General features: G+C 37.6%; 1 protein-coding gene across 2 annotated transcripts in view; it reads left to right on the forward strand.

The window, feature by feature from the left end:
• Positions 1-18540, forward strand: part of NDFIP2 (Nedd4 family interacting protein 2) — an 80592-nt gene extending 62052 nt beyond the window's left edge. For both annotated transcript variants that reach the window (XM_075199882.1, XM_075199883.1), the window contains 3 exons: positions 2567-2633; positions 10284-10389; positions 14182-18540. In XM_075199882.1, coding sequence (XP_075055983.1) covers positions 2567-2633; positions 10284-10387 — 171 coding nt within the window. In that variant the 3' untranslated portion in view covers positions 10388-10389; positions 14182-18540. The remainder of the gene's footprint in view (positions 1-2566; positions 2634-10283; positions 10390-14181) is intronic.
• The last annotated feature ends 375 nt before the right edge of the window (positions 18541-18915 follow it).

Here is an 18915-nt window from a genome sequence, read left to right on the forward strand (position 1 = left end):
CAATATTGGGAGCAAAGATTAAATGGTCTGTGATGATTAGGAAAGAACAGAAATAAGAGTTCTGAAAGAGTGGAGTAGTGATAATGAATAACATATGGAGTGTAATTACTCAATGGGAAATAAGAAACCTGTAACGGAGGTAACTACAATTGTTGTATTAATACTGACAAGTCTGCAAACTGGAAGATAATGTTTATACTGCACTACGTCCTCCATAGGCCTCCCATAATTTTGAAATGAGAAACTCTAGCACCTCATGGATGTGCAGTTTGTTACACATTAGAAAGCATAGAGTGACGTGACTTGAGAAAACATTAAACCAGATAATCCAGAAGCATAAATACTGCATTGGAGATCTGTGTTGTTAGGGTGGGGTGGCCTGGGAGCCCTAGTCTTGTGTCCATTATCTGTACTCTGTTCAGTTTTCTATTTAAGGAGAATGTGTCAGCCTAAATCTAGAAGTAAATAGAGATTGGAAGAGTATTCCATCAGTAGTAATAAATATTTACTCTATTTAGCTGATGTGGTAATTCTCTTTCATCTAACGCAGTGGTCAGGGAACAGGGCTAAATTACCCCAAATTGGGTAAAAATGAAAGTCCTGGGGGTAATGCTGCAGACTCACATGCTGTCAGTTGGATTGTAGATCCCTTTAAGTGTGAAATTGTTGTTGTATCAGAAGAGCCTTAAGGGTTGGCAGAGGCACTTCTTGAGCTTTGATGCAATAATGAAGCACGTATTGCATTTGAAAACAAAGCAGATCTGTCATATTTTTGGATGTCAACAGCTGCAAAGGCATCAAAATTGCACATGAGGAGGCAGTCAAAAAGTTGCTGCCTTTTGCAACAACCTACCTTTTGCGAACAAGGATTTTCCACTCTAACGAACATAAATACAAAGCAGAGAAATCGATTGGACGCTGAAGACTGTACCCAAATTGCTCTGACATCAAAATGCCCCAATATTGATGCTCTCGTATTAAAAATGAAGCAACATCATTTCTCCAAAACCTGAAGTTTTGAAGTTGAAGCTTTCAAAGAAATTTTGAATAGATTCATTAAAATTTTGAATTCCAATAATTAATAACATGATTTTCCTTCCTTTCAAATCAAGGGGTAATGTCGGCGTATCTAAATAAATTTGGGGGTAAAAGGTAAAAAAGTTCCCTGACCCCTGATCTAACGAATACTTCACTAATGGAGTCCCACTAAGTTAAAGCCAACAAAATAGATGCATACTTGAAATGTAACATTATACCTGAATTAAATAACCAACATGGATTCAGTAACTGTGTATGTGCATTTGTGTGTCTTTCTGGATATATTCAGCTAGAATGTGCAATATTGCGTTTTACGCTGCATCGGGACAAGTATAAAATGTGCGGACAGATTTGGAATTGAAAGGTGGTTGTGTCCTAACTCAAGTGTAAATCCTGGTATTTGTATGTTCTATATATAATAAGACAGTATTCCCAGCTGCATTTGTACCCTTTACCATTGCAGCTTCCTTTGTCCTAGTGCGAGTTGGCTTCCTTAGCTGGATTTGCTCCTAACTGTAAACTAAAGATGCTGCAGGCATTGAAAACCTTAAGCAATGCAGGAACTATTCGTCTATTCTATTTCTCATCACCCAAGTTGCAACTAAAACAGTATGGTACCAAGGACATTCTGAAACGTCAATGCACTTCAATTTAAGCTACAACAGATATCCAGCCATATTGATAAAACTCCTATCAAACCTTATCCACAAAGGCAGATTATACAATCTGTTCTGTTCTGTACTGCATATATTTCATTTAAAGCAAATTTGTAGACAGAGAACAAAACCCATCCACAAATTGGATGTTTGAGCAAGTCTTGCAAGATGTGTGAGAACGATGAATACTAAAGACGTTTGATGGTTGGTTTTATCAGTGAAGCATACAGCCTCATGCAGGAGCAATCAAAGTGTGCCTATTCATATTCCCTTATCGCCAGAGGACACGGCTATCTACCGTGGCCAGTGACGGAGCTGAACCGCCACTTCAAGGTGATTTTAGCCATGTTCTGCTCCCTGCTGGGAACCAAATACAGGAGCATCTAGTTTGAAAATGAAAAGGCTTTAATAAGTCTGAGGTTATTCAAGATGATAGCAGTTAGCAAGGGGGATTTAACAAAGGTCAGACGTTGCTCTTTTACGGGGTCAGCTGAGCATAACATTCTGATAAAGTTAAAGTAGTGCGACTGTTGCTGATGTCTAATACAGAACAGTGTTGTAAAGTCTGTGTAATGACAAGTCAGGAATTCAGAAGACAACAAGTGCTGTTCAAAATATACAGCAAATAACAATACGATTCCAGTTTGCTTCCATTTAAAGAACATAATATGTTGTGCTTATGCGGGTACTAAGGTTTTTGCAAGCCCTGTTGATAAAAAAAAAACCTTCTGTAGGCATCTCCTTATTGGATATGGAAGTTTTTAGAACAGATGACTGCACATTCATATGCAGCTCTGGCGTTAAACTGTGAATTGCTGCAAGCCGTAACATTTACATTCATTTTTGCTTATGACTCTTATACTTTCTTTCAGTTTTCGGACTATTTTACTGGTTATTTCAATGGACAATATTGGCTTTGGTGGATATTCCTGGTGCTTGGTAAGTTCTTTTGCAATTGGAATCACATATTCACATACATTACATTTAATTATTTGCATTTAAGGTGTATATTTTCGTGCATATTCGCACTATATCATATCTAACTTTCATACTGTTAGGTGGTGGTTGCATTTTTTTTATATTTTTCTAGCTTGTACTTGCAAAGGAAGTCAAGATGTGGCTCATCAGCTGGAAGCTTGTTGTAGAATGACAGGTGGAGAGGCACAGACTGCCTTAATCTGATGTAGGAAATCATGGAAAAAATCTCTAGGAGGAAACTGCCCAAGCTTTTATAACTTTGTAATATAACCTATTATCTCACAATAGAATTGTGCTAGTGGATTCCATGTAAGGAGGCAGCATATACTTTACCCATTCCAGGTATTGTGTGATCCTCATTTTACTATCCTCATTTTACTATTGCAAAAATCACAGAGATCCATATTGTCCCCCACTATTTAAAGGATGTCTGTTTCCAGGTCACCATGGAGTCTGAAAAGTGTTCCCTGGTGACCAAAACTGTGGGCATGTAGGCAAGGCTGCACACTTGTGCTGACATGTAACTGCCAACTGGCTATGCCTGCTTTGGAAAGCTAGGCCCCTACTAGTGGGTTGTATGGTGAAAGTTGACGAGGCACCAGCCAGTTATGTAAAAAGATCTGTCCCAGAATGGCATGCAGCAGTGTATGAAGGACATTGTTTGGAGATTCACTAGTGGCTATACTGTGAGTGGAGAAGGGACCCTGATAATTATACTGTGAGTGGGACCTTGGCTGTCATACTGTGCTGTGCGCAAGGGAACACAGACCGCTATAAGGTGCGCAGGAGCAACAATTTTTCATAATAGCCCTAATCTTTACTGTTAGGAAAAATAAATCTTGTGCATAGGCGGTGGTGGATTGGGAACTTTAAGTGGGCCTGGAAAAAATTCTTGAAGCTGCCTCATGTGGGCGGGTCCAAATTAACTGTGGGTGGGGCCAAAACAAAAGTAGACAGGGTTTAGAACTACTGGAATTTGGTTGTAGTAACATTTAGGAAAACCTGGATGTGATGACTTAAGACACAGTGGGGCATCTCTAAAGCAAAGCAGGGAAATAGCCTCCAGTCCTGTGCTATAAAAATACATGAATCCTTTTACATTATCTGCGACTGGTTTATGCCTCTGTGCTCAAACTTGTTTAGTTACCTACTAACACATCCTTCCAAAATTCCTTTCATAGAAAAATATCTGACTTTGTTTAATAAGTTTACCTACTATGAAACATTATTATTATTTTTTTTTAAAAAAAACAAAACCTCTAAAAACATGCTTGTGGCCATCGGCGTCTTGGTAGGTTACATGGCCAATGCGCTCCTGTGCATAGTATACTAACTGTTGCATAACTTTTGTCCTTGGCTTCTAGCCTTTGGATAAAGTTGTCCAAGCCTGTATAAGGGCAACACATAGCGAGCGGGGAAATGCATTGTTTGTGTGCGCCTAGCTGTGGTCTACTTTGACATTGTTAGCATTATCAATGTGGGGATTCTAGTATTCTCTCCCAATCAAGGATGAATACAACATATCTTATACTTAAAGCAGGAAAAGAGAGAACGTCTTTACAGCAGTCATAGTTCAGTAACACTAAAACACATTTATGAGACCTTTTATATGTTTTAAGCAAGTTGTAAAACTTGCTTTTGCCAGGAAAACGTACAGCATGCAGTGAATTTTGAAATGCTGTTAAAATGAAAAATGAAATGTTTTTACACATATTCTGCCACTTTTCCTTCTTTGTTAGAGGATAACCTATAGCAGATACTGAAGCTTGGCTCCAGTCTCCACATCTCTAATGTATTATTGTGGATGTTCTTGCAATTTGAAAGCAGAAAATAACATAATATTCCAAGTTCTTACTAATAATTTGTTATAATTAGGAAAACTAGCTAGTAATTGTTGAACCCTCTGAGCTTTCACTGTAAGTGGATGTGAATTAGTAAAAATGCAATTCTTTAATAAAAAACAGTTTTATTCAATACTCTCTCAAATACACATCAAGGGGCCTTGTTAATGCATTTTGCCCTTTTATTTGCAACTTTTTTTTTAGGTTAAAGGCCACCTTTTAGTGGTTTAACTGTAGCAATAATTACTCTGATCCAACAAACTATTATCCATTTATTTTATTTACCACAACACTGTACAATGAGAACTATGGGTTTATGCACTGATTGCCCCACTATGGCTTATGTGCCATAGTGGACCCAAGTAGGGCATGTTTGCCTATAGTAACACTTTCATTGTATGACAGGTGATTTTTAAACTGTTTAAATACATTTATAATAAACTATATGAAAAAAAATAATTGTTACAATCTATAATTGGCAAGTTTGGTCATCACAAGTGATCAAGAGACAATAACATAAAAAGGGCTCCTCTCTTGGTGCTTACATGTGAATTGTCACACTATATGGTAAGGGCTTTCAAAAGGTGAACAACAATTTTTATTATTGTCAGGACAGGATCCCCAACAAAGTCTGTGCTTAACACAGACTACACTACACTATGGTACTCTCTATTTTTTACCCTCCTCAGTAGTCCGTTCTATACACTGGCAGATTTCAGAGGGGGGCAGTGCCCCCCCTTCCCTGCCCATCCGGCTATAGCAATCTTCATACCTTAAAATTGCTGCTGAGAGGTCAGAGCATCGGGAAGAAAGAGGGCGGGGCCAGTCGGAGCCAACCAGAGTGAAGGAGGAGCGTGGCTATGCGAAATCGAATTAGAATGCACTTGTCTAATTGTTTTCCTGAACAAATAATGAATGTTAAAACTTAGTAGTGCTTAACTAAAATATCCCCAGAATTTCCATCTATGTGGTAACACAGAAAGCATACACTGCCAGTATAGTGGGCTTGTGTGCTCCTTACCAATGTATAAACTTCACTGGGGCGTTCTTTGCATGTTTCCATTCTGGAAGAACTTTGGGGAAAATGTGGGGGTGTTTTTATATTAGACGGTGCACTGGAGTTCTACTTGTATAGGTATTACTCACTAAAATGTGGTGTTTTTCTTTTACTTATAACTAAAGAATCAACTAATGTGCTGCTTTATCCGTAGCTTATGTATAATACAAACTGCCAGAGGCCAAATACATTTGTTAGGCAATCTCAGTTTTAAACTTTTCTAGAACGATAACTTTTCTCTTTGACACATATTGCTTGCAGCATTCCTTCATTTAAACTTTAGATTATTTCTGCTCATACAGGGCTGTTTCCAAAAACAGCATTCATGGGAATGTAAGACAGTCACAGACCCCTAAGGCTGTATGGTGTGTCTGCGAGTCAGGAAACTGTTCTTTGAAATGCATAGTACATTATGCCATGCTCAGCCAGGCATAGAAAAAGCCTTCATGCTTCCAGATCACAGCACATCCGTTGTATCAGCTTTACTTCAATAATATATTGTGGAATATTTACTTAGCAATAATGGTTCTCAATCCTTTGCACTTAACAAGATTACTTTTTACAAAGTTATCTACCCCACATAATGATGACTTGGGAAATATTGTATTAACCTTCTTAATCTGCTGTCTGACCAACACCTGTTTCTAATCTGGTGCACGCTCATTACATTGAAAGGATGGATTCATTTTTTTTTTTTTTTCCGTTTCTAAACATGTGCAATCTGCATCTGAATTACAGAAGCACCCACTCTTGTTATGGTAATCTCCATTTGCTGCGTTGACAATGTGTGTTTTTATTTATTTAATGTGAATATAACTTTCAGAGAATGTTTCTCATCAAGTTATTACTGACAGCATATAGCTAGTATATTTAATATTATATTGGTATAGATACAGTAAGAGAATAACAGCTCTTAAGATGTTCCTGTCTTCCTTCCATAATTTGAAATAGTTTGTACTGACCAAGTGCCGTTTTTGTAATACAGCCAAAATAAGGGAAATCTCACCAGTGCTTTTGCCATGTCCTTTTTTGTCATCATTTTGAGGACCTCTTAAAATTTAATGCATTTGTTTTTAAGATAAATATATGTATTTGCAAAGAAAATATATTTGACTATAAGTAAGGTGTGTTGTCACTTAATTTAATCTTGGATGTAATTATATTTATCATTCATAAGAGGATTATGGCTTTATCTGTGAGGAGTTTGTTTGTTCTCCCCGTATTTGCGTGGGTTTCCTCCGGGCACTCTGGTTTCCTCCCACACTCTAAAAACATACTGGTAGGTTAATTGGCTGCTAACAAATTGACCCTAGTCTCTCCCTCTGTCTGTGTGTGTGTGTGTGTGTGTGTGTGTATATGTTAGGGAATTTAGACTGTAAGCCTCAACGAGGCAGGGACTGATGTGAGTGTGTTCTCTGTACAGCGCTGCGGAATTAGTGGTGCTATATAAATAAATGATGATGATATTATTTAAATATATTGGGTGCTGATATGCTGTTTCCTTAGAATAGTACAAATTAGTTTAAATATACTCTAGAATATAGTGCCACCTAGTGGGTGGATTGCATTTAAAAATAAGTATATGTTTGGCTTGAGCAAGCAGTAGCTTACGAATAAAGCAGTAATCAGATAAGACGACATTCTTGTTACAAAATTTGTAGTAAAAAAAGTGGAAATGGAAAAATACTTTTTAGAAAATACTCTGTTTATACACAAGTACAAGGTTATGTTTGTTGTATGTAATTTGGGAGACCTATTATGTTTTTTTTTTCTTTTAAAGTTACCCTAATCTTGGAACTGTTGTTAGCTTAATTATGCTTAGCGGAAGACATATATTTTGCCTTATGTTGTCCCTCTGTGCAGTCTAAGAGCAAGCTTAGGGAGCTACGTTTGTCTCCTCTTGCCTGCTGTCCTGTCATTTAGTTGTTTGACATAGCTATATGCTCCCTCTAACATCATGCAGTCCCCATATACTGCTTGGACCAACACCAAGCTGTTTTATTAGAAGTGGATTATTACATATGAAATAGATGGAGAAGGGCTTCAGAAGGAGATACAAGCATTATGGAACACTTGGTCCCTAGTACATGGAAATATTGGCAACACCCTTATAAGAACTACTATGGATTGTTTGCCTTTGAATTAATAAAAAAGTTGATGGGGAATGAGCCATTGATTGAGGAGTAAGAAATAGAGCTGAGAATAGGAGATTTGGGGGGAGGTGGAAACCTTATTATTATTATCTTTGACTTATAAGGCACCACAAAGGGTCCGCAGCGCCGTACATTACATATACAGAAAACAGAACCAAGACACAACATGATACAAAAATATATACAAACACAGATGACAGGGTAAAGCAAATCAGATTATTTCTGGGACAGATAGTGAAAGGGAAGGTAGAAATCGGCGACAAGAAGGCCGAAGTTTAAGAAAACAGGGCTAGCGAAGCAGACCAAGAGGTACAGAGAGTGATGGAAAAGTAGAAGGAGCACACAAGGAAAGAGGGCCCTGCTCATGAGAGCTTACATACTAAAGGGAAGGGGGAGACACAAATAGGGTGGAACTAACTGGGGAAGAGAGCCAGGACAAGGAAGTTATGAGGAGGACTGATAGACTTCAATAGAGAAATGAGTCTTAAGGGCACACTTGAAACCTTTGAGAGTAGATGCTAACCTGATGGAACATGGAAGATCGTTCCACAGCAGGGGAGCAGCCCGGGCAAAATCCTGAAGACGAGAGTGAGAGGAGGTGATCAGTGAAGTAGTGAGAGGAGTTTAAATTTAATTCTGTAGGGTATGGGGAGCCAATGTAGAGACTGCTGGAGGGATACTGCAGAGACAGAGCGTCGGGAGAGAAAAATGAGGTGGGCAGCAGCATTGAGGATAGACTTAAAAGGGTCAAGGCGAGAATCAGGTAGGCGAGAGAGGAGGTTACAGTAGTCAAGACGAGAGATTACAAGCGAGTGAGCAAGGGTTTTCGTAGCTTCCGTGGTGAGAAAGGGACGTATCTTAGATATATTCCAAAGGTGGAAGTAGCAGGATTTTGAGAGGGACAGAATGGGAGGCTTGAATGAGAGGGAGGAATCAAGGATGACCCCAAGGCATCGGACTTGGGGGTCAGAAACAAGGGTAGTGTTATTAACAGAAATAGGGGGGGAGACTATAAGCTCGGTCTTGGAAATATTGAGTTTAAGGAAGCGTTGAGACATCCACGATGATATGGCCGAGAGGCAGGAGGAGACACGAGACAGAAGGGAAGGGGAGAGGTCAGGGGATGAAAGATAAATTTGGGTATCATCAGCATAGAGGTGGTACTGGAGGCCAAAGGAGTGGATGAGGACACCAAGGGAGGAGGTGTAGAGGGAGAAAAGCAGGGGGCCAAGAACGAAGCCTTGAGGAACGCCAACAGGTAGGGGAAGAGGGGGTGATGTAGAATCATGATTAGAGACTGAGAAGTAGCGGTTGGGGTGGTAAGAGGAAATCCAGGAGAGGACAGTGTTACATAGGCCTATAGATTTGAGAGTTTGCAAAAGGAGTGCGTGGTCAATAGTATCGAAGGCAGCAGAGAGGTCAAGAAAGATAATAAGGGAGTAGTGTCTATTGGATTTATCGAGGAGAAGGTCATTAGTGACCCTTAGTGAGAGCAGTTTCAGTAGAGTGGAAGGGGCAAAAACCAGATTGGAGCAGGTCAAGAAGTGAGTGAGAGGAGAGAAAGAAGGTGAGACGGTTGTAGACAACCCGTTCAAGGAGTTTTGAGGCAAAAAGAAGAAGCGAAATAGAGCGGTAATTAGAGAGAGATACGGGATAAAGGGACGGTTTCTTGAGTATGGGGGAGACAAGAGCATGTTTAAAAGAGAAGGGGAAGATTCCAGAGGAGATGGATAGGTTGAGGAGGTGTACAAGGTGGGAGCAGGCTTCAAGAGAGAGGGAGCGGAGGAGGTGGTAGGGGATTGGGTCCTGTGTACAAGTGGAGGGGGGAGAGGAAGAGCGAAGGGTATGGACTTCATCTGCAGATACCGGAGTGAAGGAAAAGAAGGAGGGTGAGCTAGCGGGAGGGGAGAAAGGAGATAGCAGCAGCAGAGGAGGGTGAGAACTGGATCAATAATGAGTGAGCCCAGGGGGTGTGAAGTACTGAATAAGACTTTATGGGTGAACAGCACAGATCAGGTTAGATATGGTATACTCAGAAGATCACCATCAGCACATGGAGCACAAAATGTAGGTGGACCTTTGGAGAGGTCAAGGCAGTCAGTCTTTATAGCCTTGAAAATCTTTTGTGCTTCCCACCACTGATATACACTTTTACATCAAGTATTACTGTATATTTGGAAACTGCCTTGCTCGTACTGCTAGACCGTCCAACCTTTCTCATAGATTCTCGTGGCAACTTATACTTTTGTCAGACTGTTTTAGCAGCACTGAGAGGTGTTGAAATAGTTTGTTAGTCTTTAATATATACCATTTTATTTCTTCACTATTAGTTCCCCTTTAAAAGGGAAAAGTTGTAGAACAATGTTTTGGTCTAATAGTCCTATATTGTGTTATATCTTCCCAGAGAGTTTTTATCAGTAATATATATTACTTTTACTGGCCAATGATTAACCCCTCATTTATCACCTCTCTTGGCCAAAACGCAGTTGGCTTATTTTTGTTTGTTTGGGTGAAATGTTCAGTTAACAATAGTTTGGTTCTTTTTCTTGCACTATTTTAGGGCTGTTGCTGTTCTTTAGAGGGTTTGTAAATTACCTCAAAGTGCGAAACATGTCTGAAAGTATGGCAGCTGCTCACAGAACAAGATTTTTCTTCTTGTACTAGAGGTAAGTACCCATGGCTTCATTTGTCTTGGAATTGTTTCTTTGCACTCTTCGTTTTTCTAAATATTTCTGCATATTGTGAAAACGAGTAAATAATTGCTGCAGTCTCAGCATTTCAAAATGGCTTGTTCACAGCTGCGTCTTACCAAATGCACTTGAAAAGACCAGACAGTGTATGTAAATAGGGGCTATAAATAAATGTGGGTGGTTGTTTTCTGCGCAATAATGGCAAATATTCTACTGCACTAATACTATTCCGGCCACAGAAACAACCTGAGAATATTTACTCTTGCATAATTCAATTCTGTCTTTTTAGAAAGTATATTTGCAGCATATGGTATTTGAAGATCTTTTATTTAAAAATACCAATGTCTCTTTTATATGTCCCTTCTGGTTAACTATAGTAATGCTGCCTGAACCTATAGCTCAATAGCAGAGATACAGCCAGATAGTTGAGACGAATATCAGTCCAACTTGCAGGTAGCTGTTTTGATCTTTCTAAATCTCACCAGTGCACGATATTCACATTGGCCTCTTCCACTTTTATTGCCTGACATAAGCGCATTTAAACTGCCTTTTTCTAAAATCTAAAAATCTAATTGTTAACCTCCGTTTCACAAAAACATAATACCCTCAATTTTGTGCAGTTCCTTCAGATTCTATTTGCATGAAATCCCCATTTATTTATTTTTTACCAAACTTGCAGCACTATGATTTTGTGTGCAATTTAGAAGACACTAAATACACCTGATCTCTTCGTATGCATTTAAGCACTAAAACACAGTTACATCTGAAGTTATATACAAACTAAAAACCACTGTCTCTTGGGAAAATGCTTGAAATAGTCAAAATACTGACATTTATTTGAATTACCATTTATGTGAAGTAGAAGGCAATTTGTCCTTCAATAACTATTCATCAACTGATTTTCCTTCATATTGAGCCTCGCCATTCAAATATATAATGAACATGTGTTAAGTGTCATAAAATGTTTTAGAAATGACACTACCAGACGTGCTATTAAATCTATATATCTAGAGGATAGCACTTTACAGCATGCATCCTCACCCCCTGCAGTGATGGCCCATGCTGCTTTGTATGCTAGGCTACTGCATAATCACTTGAGACTACAAATCATAAGTGATGAAGGCTGTGTGCTTCTCCACTGATTATTCTGGAAGGTGACCAGGAACAGCAATTTAAATGCTGCATTTTATATTGATTTTACATACATTACATTGATTTCACATTTATTAATAAAAATGCTAGCATAATAAACACCTAATCCATGATTTTGCAAAAGTTTTACAATTTCTTTTACTGTACAATTACCATAATACCAGCCACATCCAGTCCTGAGCTGTGTCCAAGGGCTCATCTTCCCTGACAGCGAGTGCCTTGTCTGCAAATGTAGCACCTACCATGTAATGTAATCAAAGGGGGCAAACTCTGCTCGTAGATTGGGCCCTCCTACTTCTTTGTCTGTGATTACTCAGCCTTGGTTTTATTACTGTGTTTATTCCCATATGCCTGCACTATATAAATATATGTTAGCAAGTAAATTAACAAATGTTAATAAATACTTTGTCAATGGAAATAGGTAAAGCTGGCAAATATAAGGATGAGGTTCATTATAAGTATTAATACTTGTACTCTGCAAAGTTGTTTATAGTGAAGCTACAACTAAATATATAATATATATATACACCGTATATACTCGAATATAAGCCGAAGCACCTAATTTTGCCCCCAAAAAACTGGTAAAACTTATTGACTCGAGTATAAGCCTAGGGTGGAAAATGACTTGCTTCTTTTAATATACTCAGGCTCCCAAAATGTCTCCAAATGTACCAAAAAATCAGCAACCAGCAACCATATTAGTAAGGTGTGTGTATATAGCGTTCACATGGGATTGCAGATGCCACAATTTGGAAAATATTGGAGAGGATATGTTTGTCATTAATAATTACTAGATAAACTGCTCACCCCAGGTACTGCGCCCGTCTCCTACTAGGCTGTCTTTAGGACAGTACACAGATATTGCATCTCTTTCTCATTGACGAGGAGCTCTGGATATGTCCCCCTATGCTTACTCTCCTCTGTGCCTGGGAGGGAGGGATTTTCTCCAGTCCTTAACTTGTACGTTCCACTAACAGGAAGTTCGGCATTTCGAACACAAGTTTGCGGTCCAAATGCCGAACTTCCTGTCAGTGGAACGCACATGCGTTCCACGGCGGAATTTAAGGGCTGAGGGACCGGAGACCAGGGACTCACTCGAGTTTAAACCGAGGGGGGCTTTTTCAGCATAAAAAATGTGCTGAAAAAGTCGGCTTATATTCGAGTACGGGGTATCGAAGTTACTTATACATTTTATATGGCCCTCATAACATAATCCAGGACTGGACAAATGCAGTGCACCAATGGGAGTAATTTCTGTTTATACCAATGGATGCTCATCTCCCCTTCCTCCTTAAAAGATCCCGTGGCCGCCTACTTGACAGCCTGTCTTCTGAATTCCACATTATTTTAACATCCCTGACATTGGCATAATAAAAAGGGTTTCCTAAACTGCATAAATTAGAAAAATACATAGGTGAGGAAAGAGTGTGGCACCCATCGTTCACCTGTTCTGTCTAACCTTGATTTTTCTCTGCGGTTGTGGTAAAGTACAGATCTGTGGTTGAGTGCATTGCACACATTTAGCCACAAACCACAAAATACACATCCCACAATTCTAAGGTTATAGCTAAAAGTCTGCTGATATAGGACAAAAAGTTTAAATCGTAAAGTAATGCATGCTATTTCTTTTTTACACTGTTGTGTTTGTGATCTCATTGAATCCATAATTCTCTACAGAACACTTCTGTTAAAGGAGCACTAATCCAAAAATGTAAATTGTAACTGTTATCAGGACTGGAATATTTGATATAATCCTTTGATCAGAGTAGACATGTTTGCCACAGAAGGGATTTTACTCTACTTTTATTTATATTTTAGATTAGTGGTTTTTATCTGGGAGAGAGAAAGCCAGACTCTTCTGTGGTGCCTGAGATGGATGCAAAGTAGAGGAGCTCCTCACTCCTAAGTTCTCTAAGGATGGGAAGTGTTGGATAGGAAGTATAACAGGCAGTGTATGGTACAGGTTTAGCTGAATATAGGCCATTTCTATACTTAAGGTATATAATTGGTGACCCAAGGCCTTTAGTAATAATGTAAATGAATAGGGTCCTTCACTTTTGAAGGTAGACATCCCAATTTAAGATGATTGTAACGGAAAGCAAACTACTTGTCATTTTTAGACCCGTTGCGTTGAAAAATGTTCTATGTAGTTGAAATATTTTCTTTTATAAGGTCTTGAAATTTCTATAGACATCCATGTGAGTGTCGGCAGTAGCTCTTATTCATATAAATCTCACTGTATTTTACGTTTGATAGTCTTTCAAAAGTTTTATTGTCATTTTTTTAAAGACTTTGTGACCCCATTATTCACTGGGGTCATCTCGCTCTGTATGTGATCTCCTAAGAGTAGAATTGATTCTTTGCAATGCTAAGAGTAGCAGAAGATTATCTCACATACTTTGTTCTAGCTAGTAACATTATGCTGAATACTTCACTGCTTGAGGAACATCAGGATATGCATATGCTCAGTATCACAGAATTGGATTAAAGGCTGATCACTTATGTTTTTATGACCGTTGCCCAGACTTGGGTAAATACTAGATTGTTAATCATTTTGTATAACATATTGTCACCTGTTCAGTGTGCTTTTAAGTGACCACATTTTTCTTCTTTCAGGCACAAGCAAGCAGACATTCCTTTATTTTACCAATGTGAATCAACAAGGTGTTCAACACTCCAGATTAATAGACTAGAAGACTACTAAACAAGAAGATTGGTTTCCAGCAGCTCTCGTTGTTGGGTTTAGTAATTAAATATATGTGTAAATATCTCCTTTTAAGATTGCACATTTGGCGAATGGAAGACTTTCCAAATCCTGTACAAGACCGACGGTTTTTGAAGCAAAAATAGACGTGTAGCATGTTAGACATGACCTGTTCCCATTCCGACACATCAGTGGGTCGATGCAAGTTTTTATTGTACTGCCCACATTCTTATTTCTCATTAGCAAATGTTTGAAGTGTTAACCCATTTTGCTGGATTAGACGGCATCATGCTTTTCCCATTGTGTATACGGCTTCAGCATGAGTAGAGTTTCCCTAAAAGAGTACAATAATTTTGCAGACAAAATACAAAAACTTAATCCATTGTAAATATGCATCTTCGTATGACCATGTGTCAATGTTGTTGTGTCCAAGCACTAGCTCAATTAAGTTAATTTAAATATGAATAATATGTCTATTTTTTACTAACATTAGCCTTTTTTTGTATGAATAGAACAAAGGTACTTGATACTGTTTAATATGTGCCATACAATCATTTGTGGTCTCAATATAATTTTATCATCTTCAAATCATCTCGTGATCTGTCAGTTTGAACAATGATTGAACAAATATTCTTCCCCAAAAGACTTTCACAAAGTATCAGAAACATCTTCATGTTCCACACAGTGATTTATAACATTCTCTTCCTACCGAAGTGCATAGATCTTTAGAATACCTCATTGCTAAACTGTAGACAGTGTGTTTACCAGACTTGCTTAAAACATTAATAGCCGTTCATTCTGCTAACCAAATTACCTTCTTGCCTGTCATTTACCTGTTTAACCAATAATCTCACTATTTAGTGCTATTAAAATACTTTTCCAAGTGCCATGTAGGTAGTTTTGGTTTCCCAAATCTTTGAAAATCACATTAAATAAATTATATAGTGCTTTGAGGGGAATCCCAAGGATCAAAAAAAAAAACAACAGTGAGCATCTCTATACAAGGAGAGTTTAAAAGTTAGAACATTCACTAACTGTAAGTAAGCTCTCCAATCTCTTAACCTAATAAATGATCTAAATCCCTTTTTTCCATATTAAAATCCTGAGACAGAAAGATCAAATTGTAATGCTTGTGTTTAGTAGTTTACAGGGGATAATAGTCTATATACATAGCTCTGCTATGTAGTCCAATAGACAGTAGAAAGGAGCTAGGTGGTTTGTCTTCTGTAAAGGATAAACACATTTACATTATTTTAATCTGGTAAAGTTTTAGATTTTCCTGTGCAGTCTTTAATTATAAAAAAAATATTTTCATTAATGTGAATTAAGCGGTTTCACGGATTATTGCTGGAAAACTTAATATCATCTCCTAATCCCTTGCACACCAAGAGCTAATTTGCACATGATTAGAAATGACTGTTCTGTGCTCTGTAGAAACAGCGTCTTTAGGGCTTTGTAAAGGAGTCATAAGAATTAGAATTTGCCTCCTAATGATGTGCCGAGAATTTGGTAGGGTGTGAAGTGGGTAAACAATGTATTGCAACTGGAATATATATTGCATCCTATCCTATTTTTTTTGGTCTGGTCTGGAATATGATGACAATTATCTGGAGTCTTACTGCTCTTTTATGTTTTATCCTTTTGTAATGAGCACTTTATTATCTGTGAAAGGAGGAGAATGTTTAAAAAAATTTTTTTTATAAATATTATGACACTAAGGGGGCATATTCAATTGTCGGCAGGATTGCCGAAAATCCCGCGGTCCACGCACGATTACCGTTATGCCCCTTAGGGGCATATTACGGTAATATGCCCCTAAGGGGCATATTCATGTGTCAGTGGTTTCTGCCACGGAAAAACTGTTACCGGCATTACGGTAATAGTAAGCCGAATTTCAGCTCGCAGCTCCCTGAGCCGCGAGCTGAAATCCAGCGAGAAAAGTACCGGTATTTACGCGCAATATTACCATAATGACAGTAATAGTGCGCGGGGTGCGTTACTTTTGGCTGTAACACAACAGTTGAATATGCCCCACAATCTAACCTTTGTGAATGCTAAATAAAGCTTTTTTTTAATTGAATGATCTCTGTAGTTAGCTGCTGGTGGGATATACATATATATTCTTTAATTCATGGTGTTATCTGAATATTGTCCATATACTGTTATAAGATTCTTCCCCCAAATTGTTATATTTAGAACCCAATTAGGCTGTGTTTAATAAACCATATATTGCCACCTGTATGGGCACAAACAGACCTCTGCTCCACATTGCTATTTAGATGTCTAATGGGACATATGGCAGATGCGTTTAGATGATGACTACATATATGTATGTATGTATGCATGCATTCAGCATGTGTCTGTGCTAATGTAGCACTGTCATCTGACTATGTATGTTTGACAACAATCTGAAAAATATTTGTCCACCAACGTCAGAACTCTCATACACTGGCAGGTCAGAAGAACTGTGCTAAGGAACCTGCCCCGGAGCACGCTGGGCTTTCCAAGGACATTTGCCACGTGTAGAGAGCATAAAAATAACTTCTTCTTTTTTTTTATCGTTTATCACATTGATGGTGCAAAAGGTAGTGTTTAAAAGTGACTTTAAAAAGCAGCAGGTTCCTTTTAAAGAGTGTTTCCTCTCTGCAGACCTTTTTAAAATAACCAATATGTATCTGTTTCTTTGTGTTACCAAGAAAGGCAACAGGTAGTACCAAAGCTATGCATTGTCACATAGTGTAATATATAGCCTATAAACAACACTCGTATATATGCACTGAAGTCCAATGCACACAGCTTTTGTATGATTAATTTCTGAGGAATTTATTTGCAATATGTTTTTCTGATACTCGTGCCATGTTTATCTGGCTTTTTTTTTTTTTTTTTTTAATTAAAAAAATGACAAGCCGTTAATAATGTGTAAATGCAGTCACATTGTAAGCCGTTTCTACAATTTGTATGGCGCTGGTCTTCCTTTCACAAAATAAAATAGCCATAACTTCTTAAATGGAAAATACTTGCTGTAGGATTTGTCACTTCATTTGTGTACACTCATAATAGTCTAGAAGTAATACTGCACAGGAACCTTCTTTGTTTTAGAGTGCTACATGTAATATCATCTCTAACCTGCAATGAAAGTATTTTGTAAGTGAGAAGTACAGTACGTAATCAGAATTAATCACCTAACCGGAAAAAAAACTAGGCAGACGTTTCTCAGTGGTAGGAATAACCACGTTTATGTGGCCATGTTTTGTTTGTCTTTTGTGCAATATGTCCATTTTACCATTTTAGATGAAAACTGTAGTTCTACTTTACTAAAGAGTACCTGTCACATGCACAGGGAGAGAATTGTTTGTTTTTCTCAGTGATTATAATAAAATGTTACGATGTGTTGTATAAAAACGTACATCATGATTGTATCGGTGTTATAATAAGACCTATTCTGTTAGGATTCCTTCTTATTAAGCTACTGTCTGTTGAGAGTCTGCAGATGTTGCTGTTTCCACAGACTGTCAAAATATACAAGCAAAAATACTAAGAGGGAGGAACAACATGACAAACCTTAATTATAATGATTGTTGAAAAATGATTTCATTAATTGCAAAGTGAGATTAGATTAATCTCACACCACATCTTTTTAAAAAAAACATATTTTAATTGCTTTTCTTTCAGTTATAGCCTAAGATAAACACCGTTATTTGATAAGAGGTAAAACACTGTACTATATACCTCCAAAAAGATTGATTATATCAGTAAAAATTTAGGAGCTACTTTCCAGCTATATCCATACATTTGCCTGTGTGTTGGAGAGATTGCAGATCACATGATTTTGTAAAAATGATCTAGTTGTCATAAGTGGATGATTCCGTGATTAATGTGATTCAGACATAATTTATTACTGCCTGGTGTTTGTCTGCTATTCCAGTTAGACAGATGTTTCTGTTAATATGAAAGGGCAAAAAATAAATATCGCCTATTTGTGCTTTTTCTTCAGTTTGTTTTACACACACAAAATATCAGATCAGGAAATATTTAAAACATTGTTGAATGCGATGCACATTTTCAAGCTATATCATTTTTACTGTTTAAAAAAACTAAGATGACCAGACTTACTTAATTACTTATTTTGGACTGCAAAAAAATGCTTAACAGTTGATTTGCACTTTTTTTTTTTTTTCTTTTTTTCTGAAACTCATCTGCAGTTTTATTTTTCTATTTTCATTGTATGTGCTAAGTAAAAATTCAATAAAACATTGTTTTGTTGAAACATCGTTGCTGCAAATATTGTTTCTTTATTTGATCATCTAGGCATTCTTCATCTGATACAGTAAACTAGTCTGGTAGGCTGAGAGTTAATCACAGACACAATATAGATGGATAGATAGATAAACACATAGAATTGTTAATCAAAAGGAAAATGTAATGGATAGAAGTGAATATAATAGAAGTAATAGTTCTTTGGTGCTGATCCCTCCTTAGGACTCCACTGTTCACTCTATTTAGTACTTTGAATATCCCTTGTAACAGATAAATGAAAATACAACATGCACACTCTAATAAAACTACTTTCTTTTTATAATGTTTTTAAATGACTAACTACATTTGTTGGTCAAGTATTGAGTATGAGAATGTGTTCCTCATAGTTA

The sequence above is a fragment of the Mixophyes fleayi genome, chromosome 2, assembly GCF_038048845.1.
Source record: "Mixophyes fleayi isolate aMixFle1 chromosome 2, aMixFle1.hap1, whole genome shotgun sequence".
Lineage (NCBI taxonomy): Eukaryota > Metazoa > Chordata > Amphibia > Anura > Limnodynastidae > Mixophyes > Mixophyes fleayi.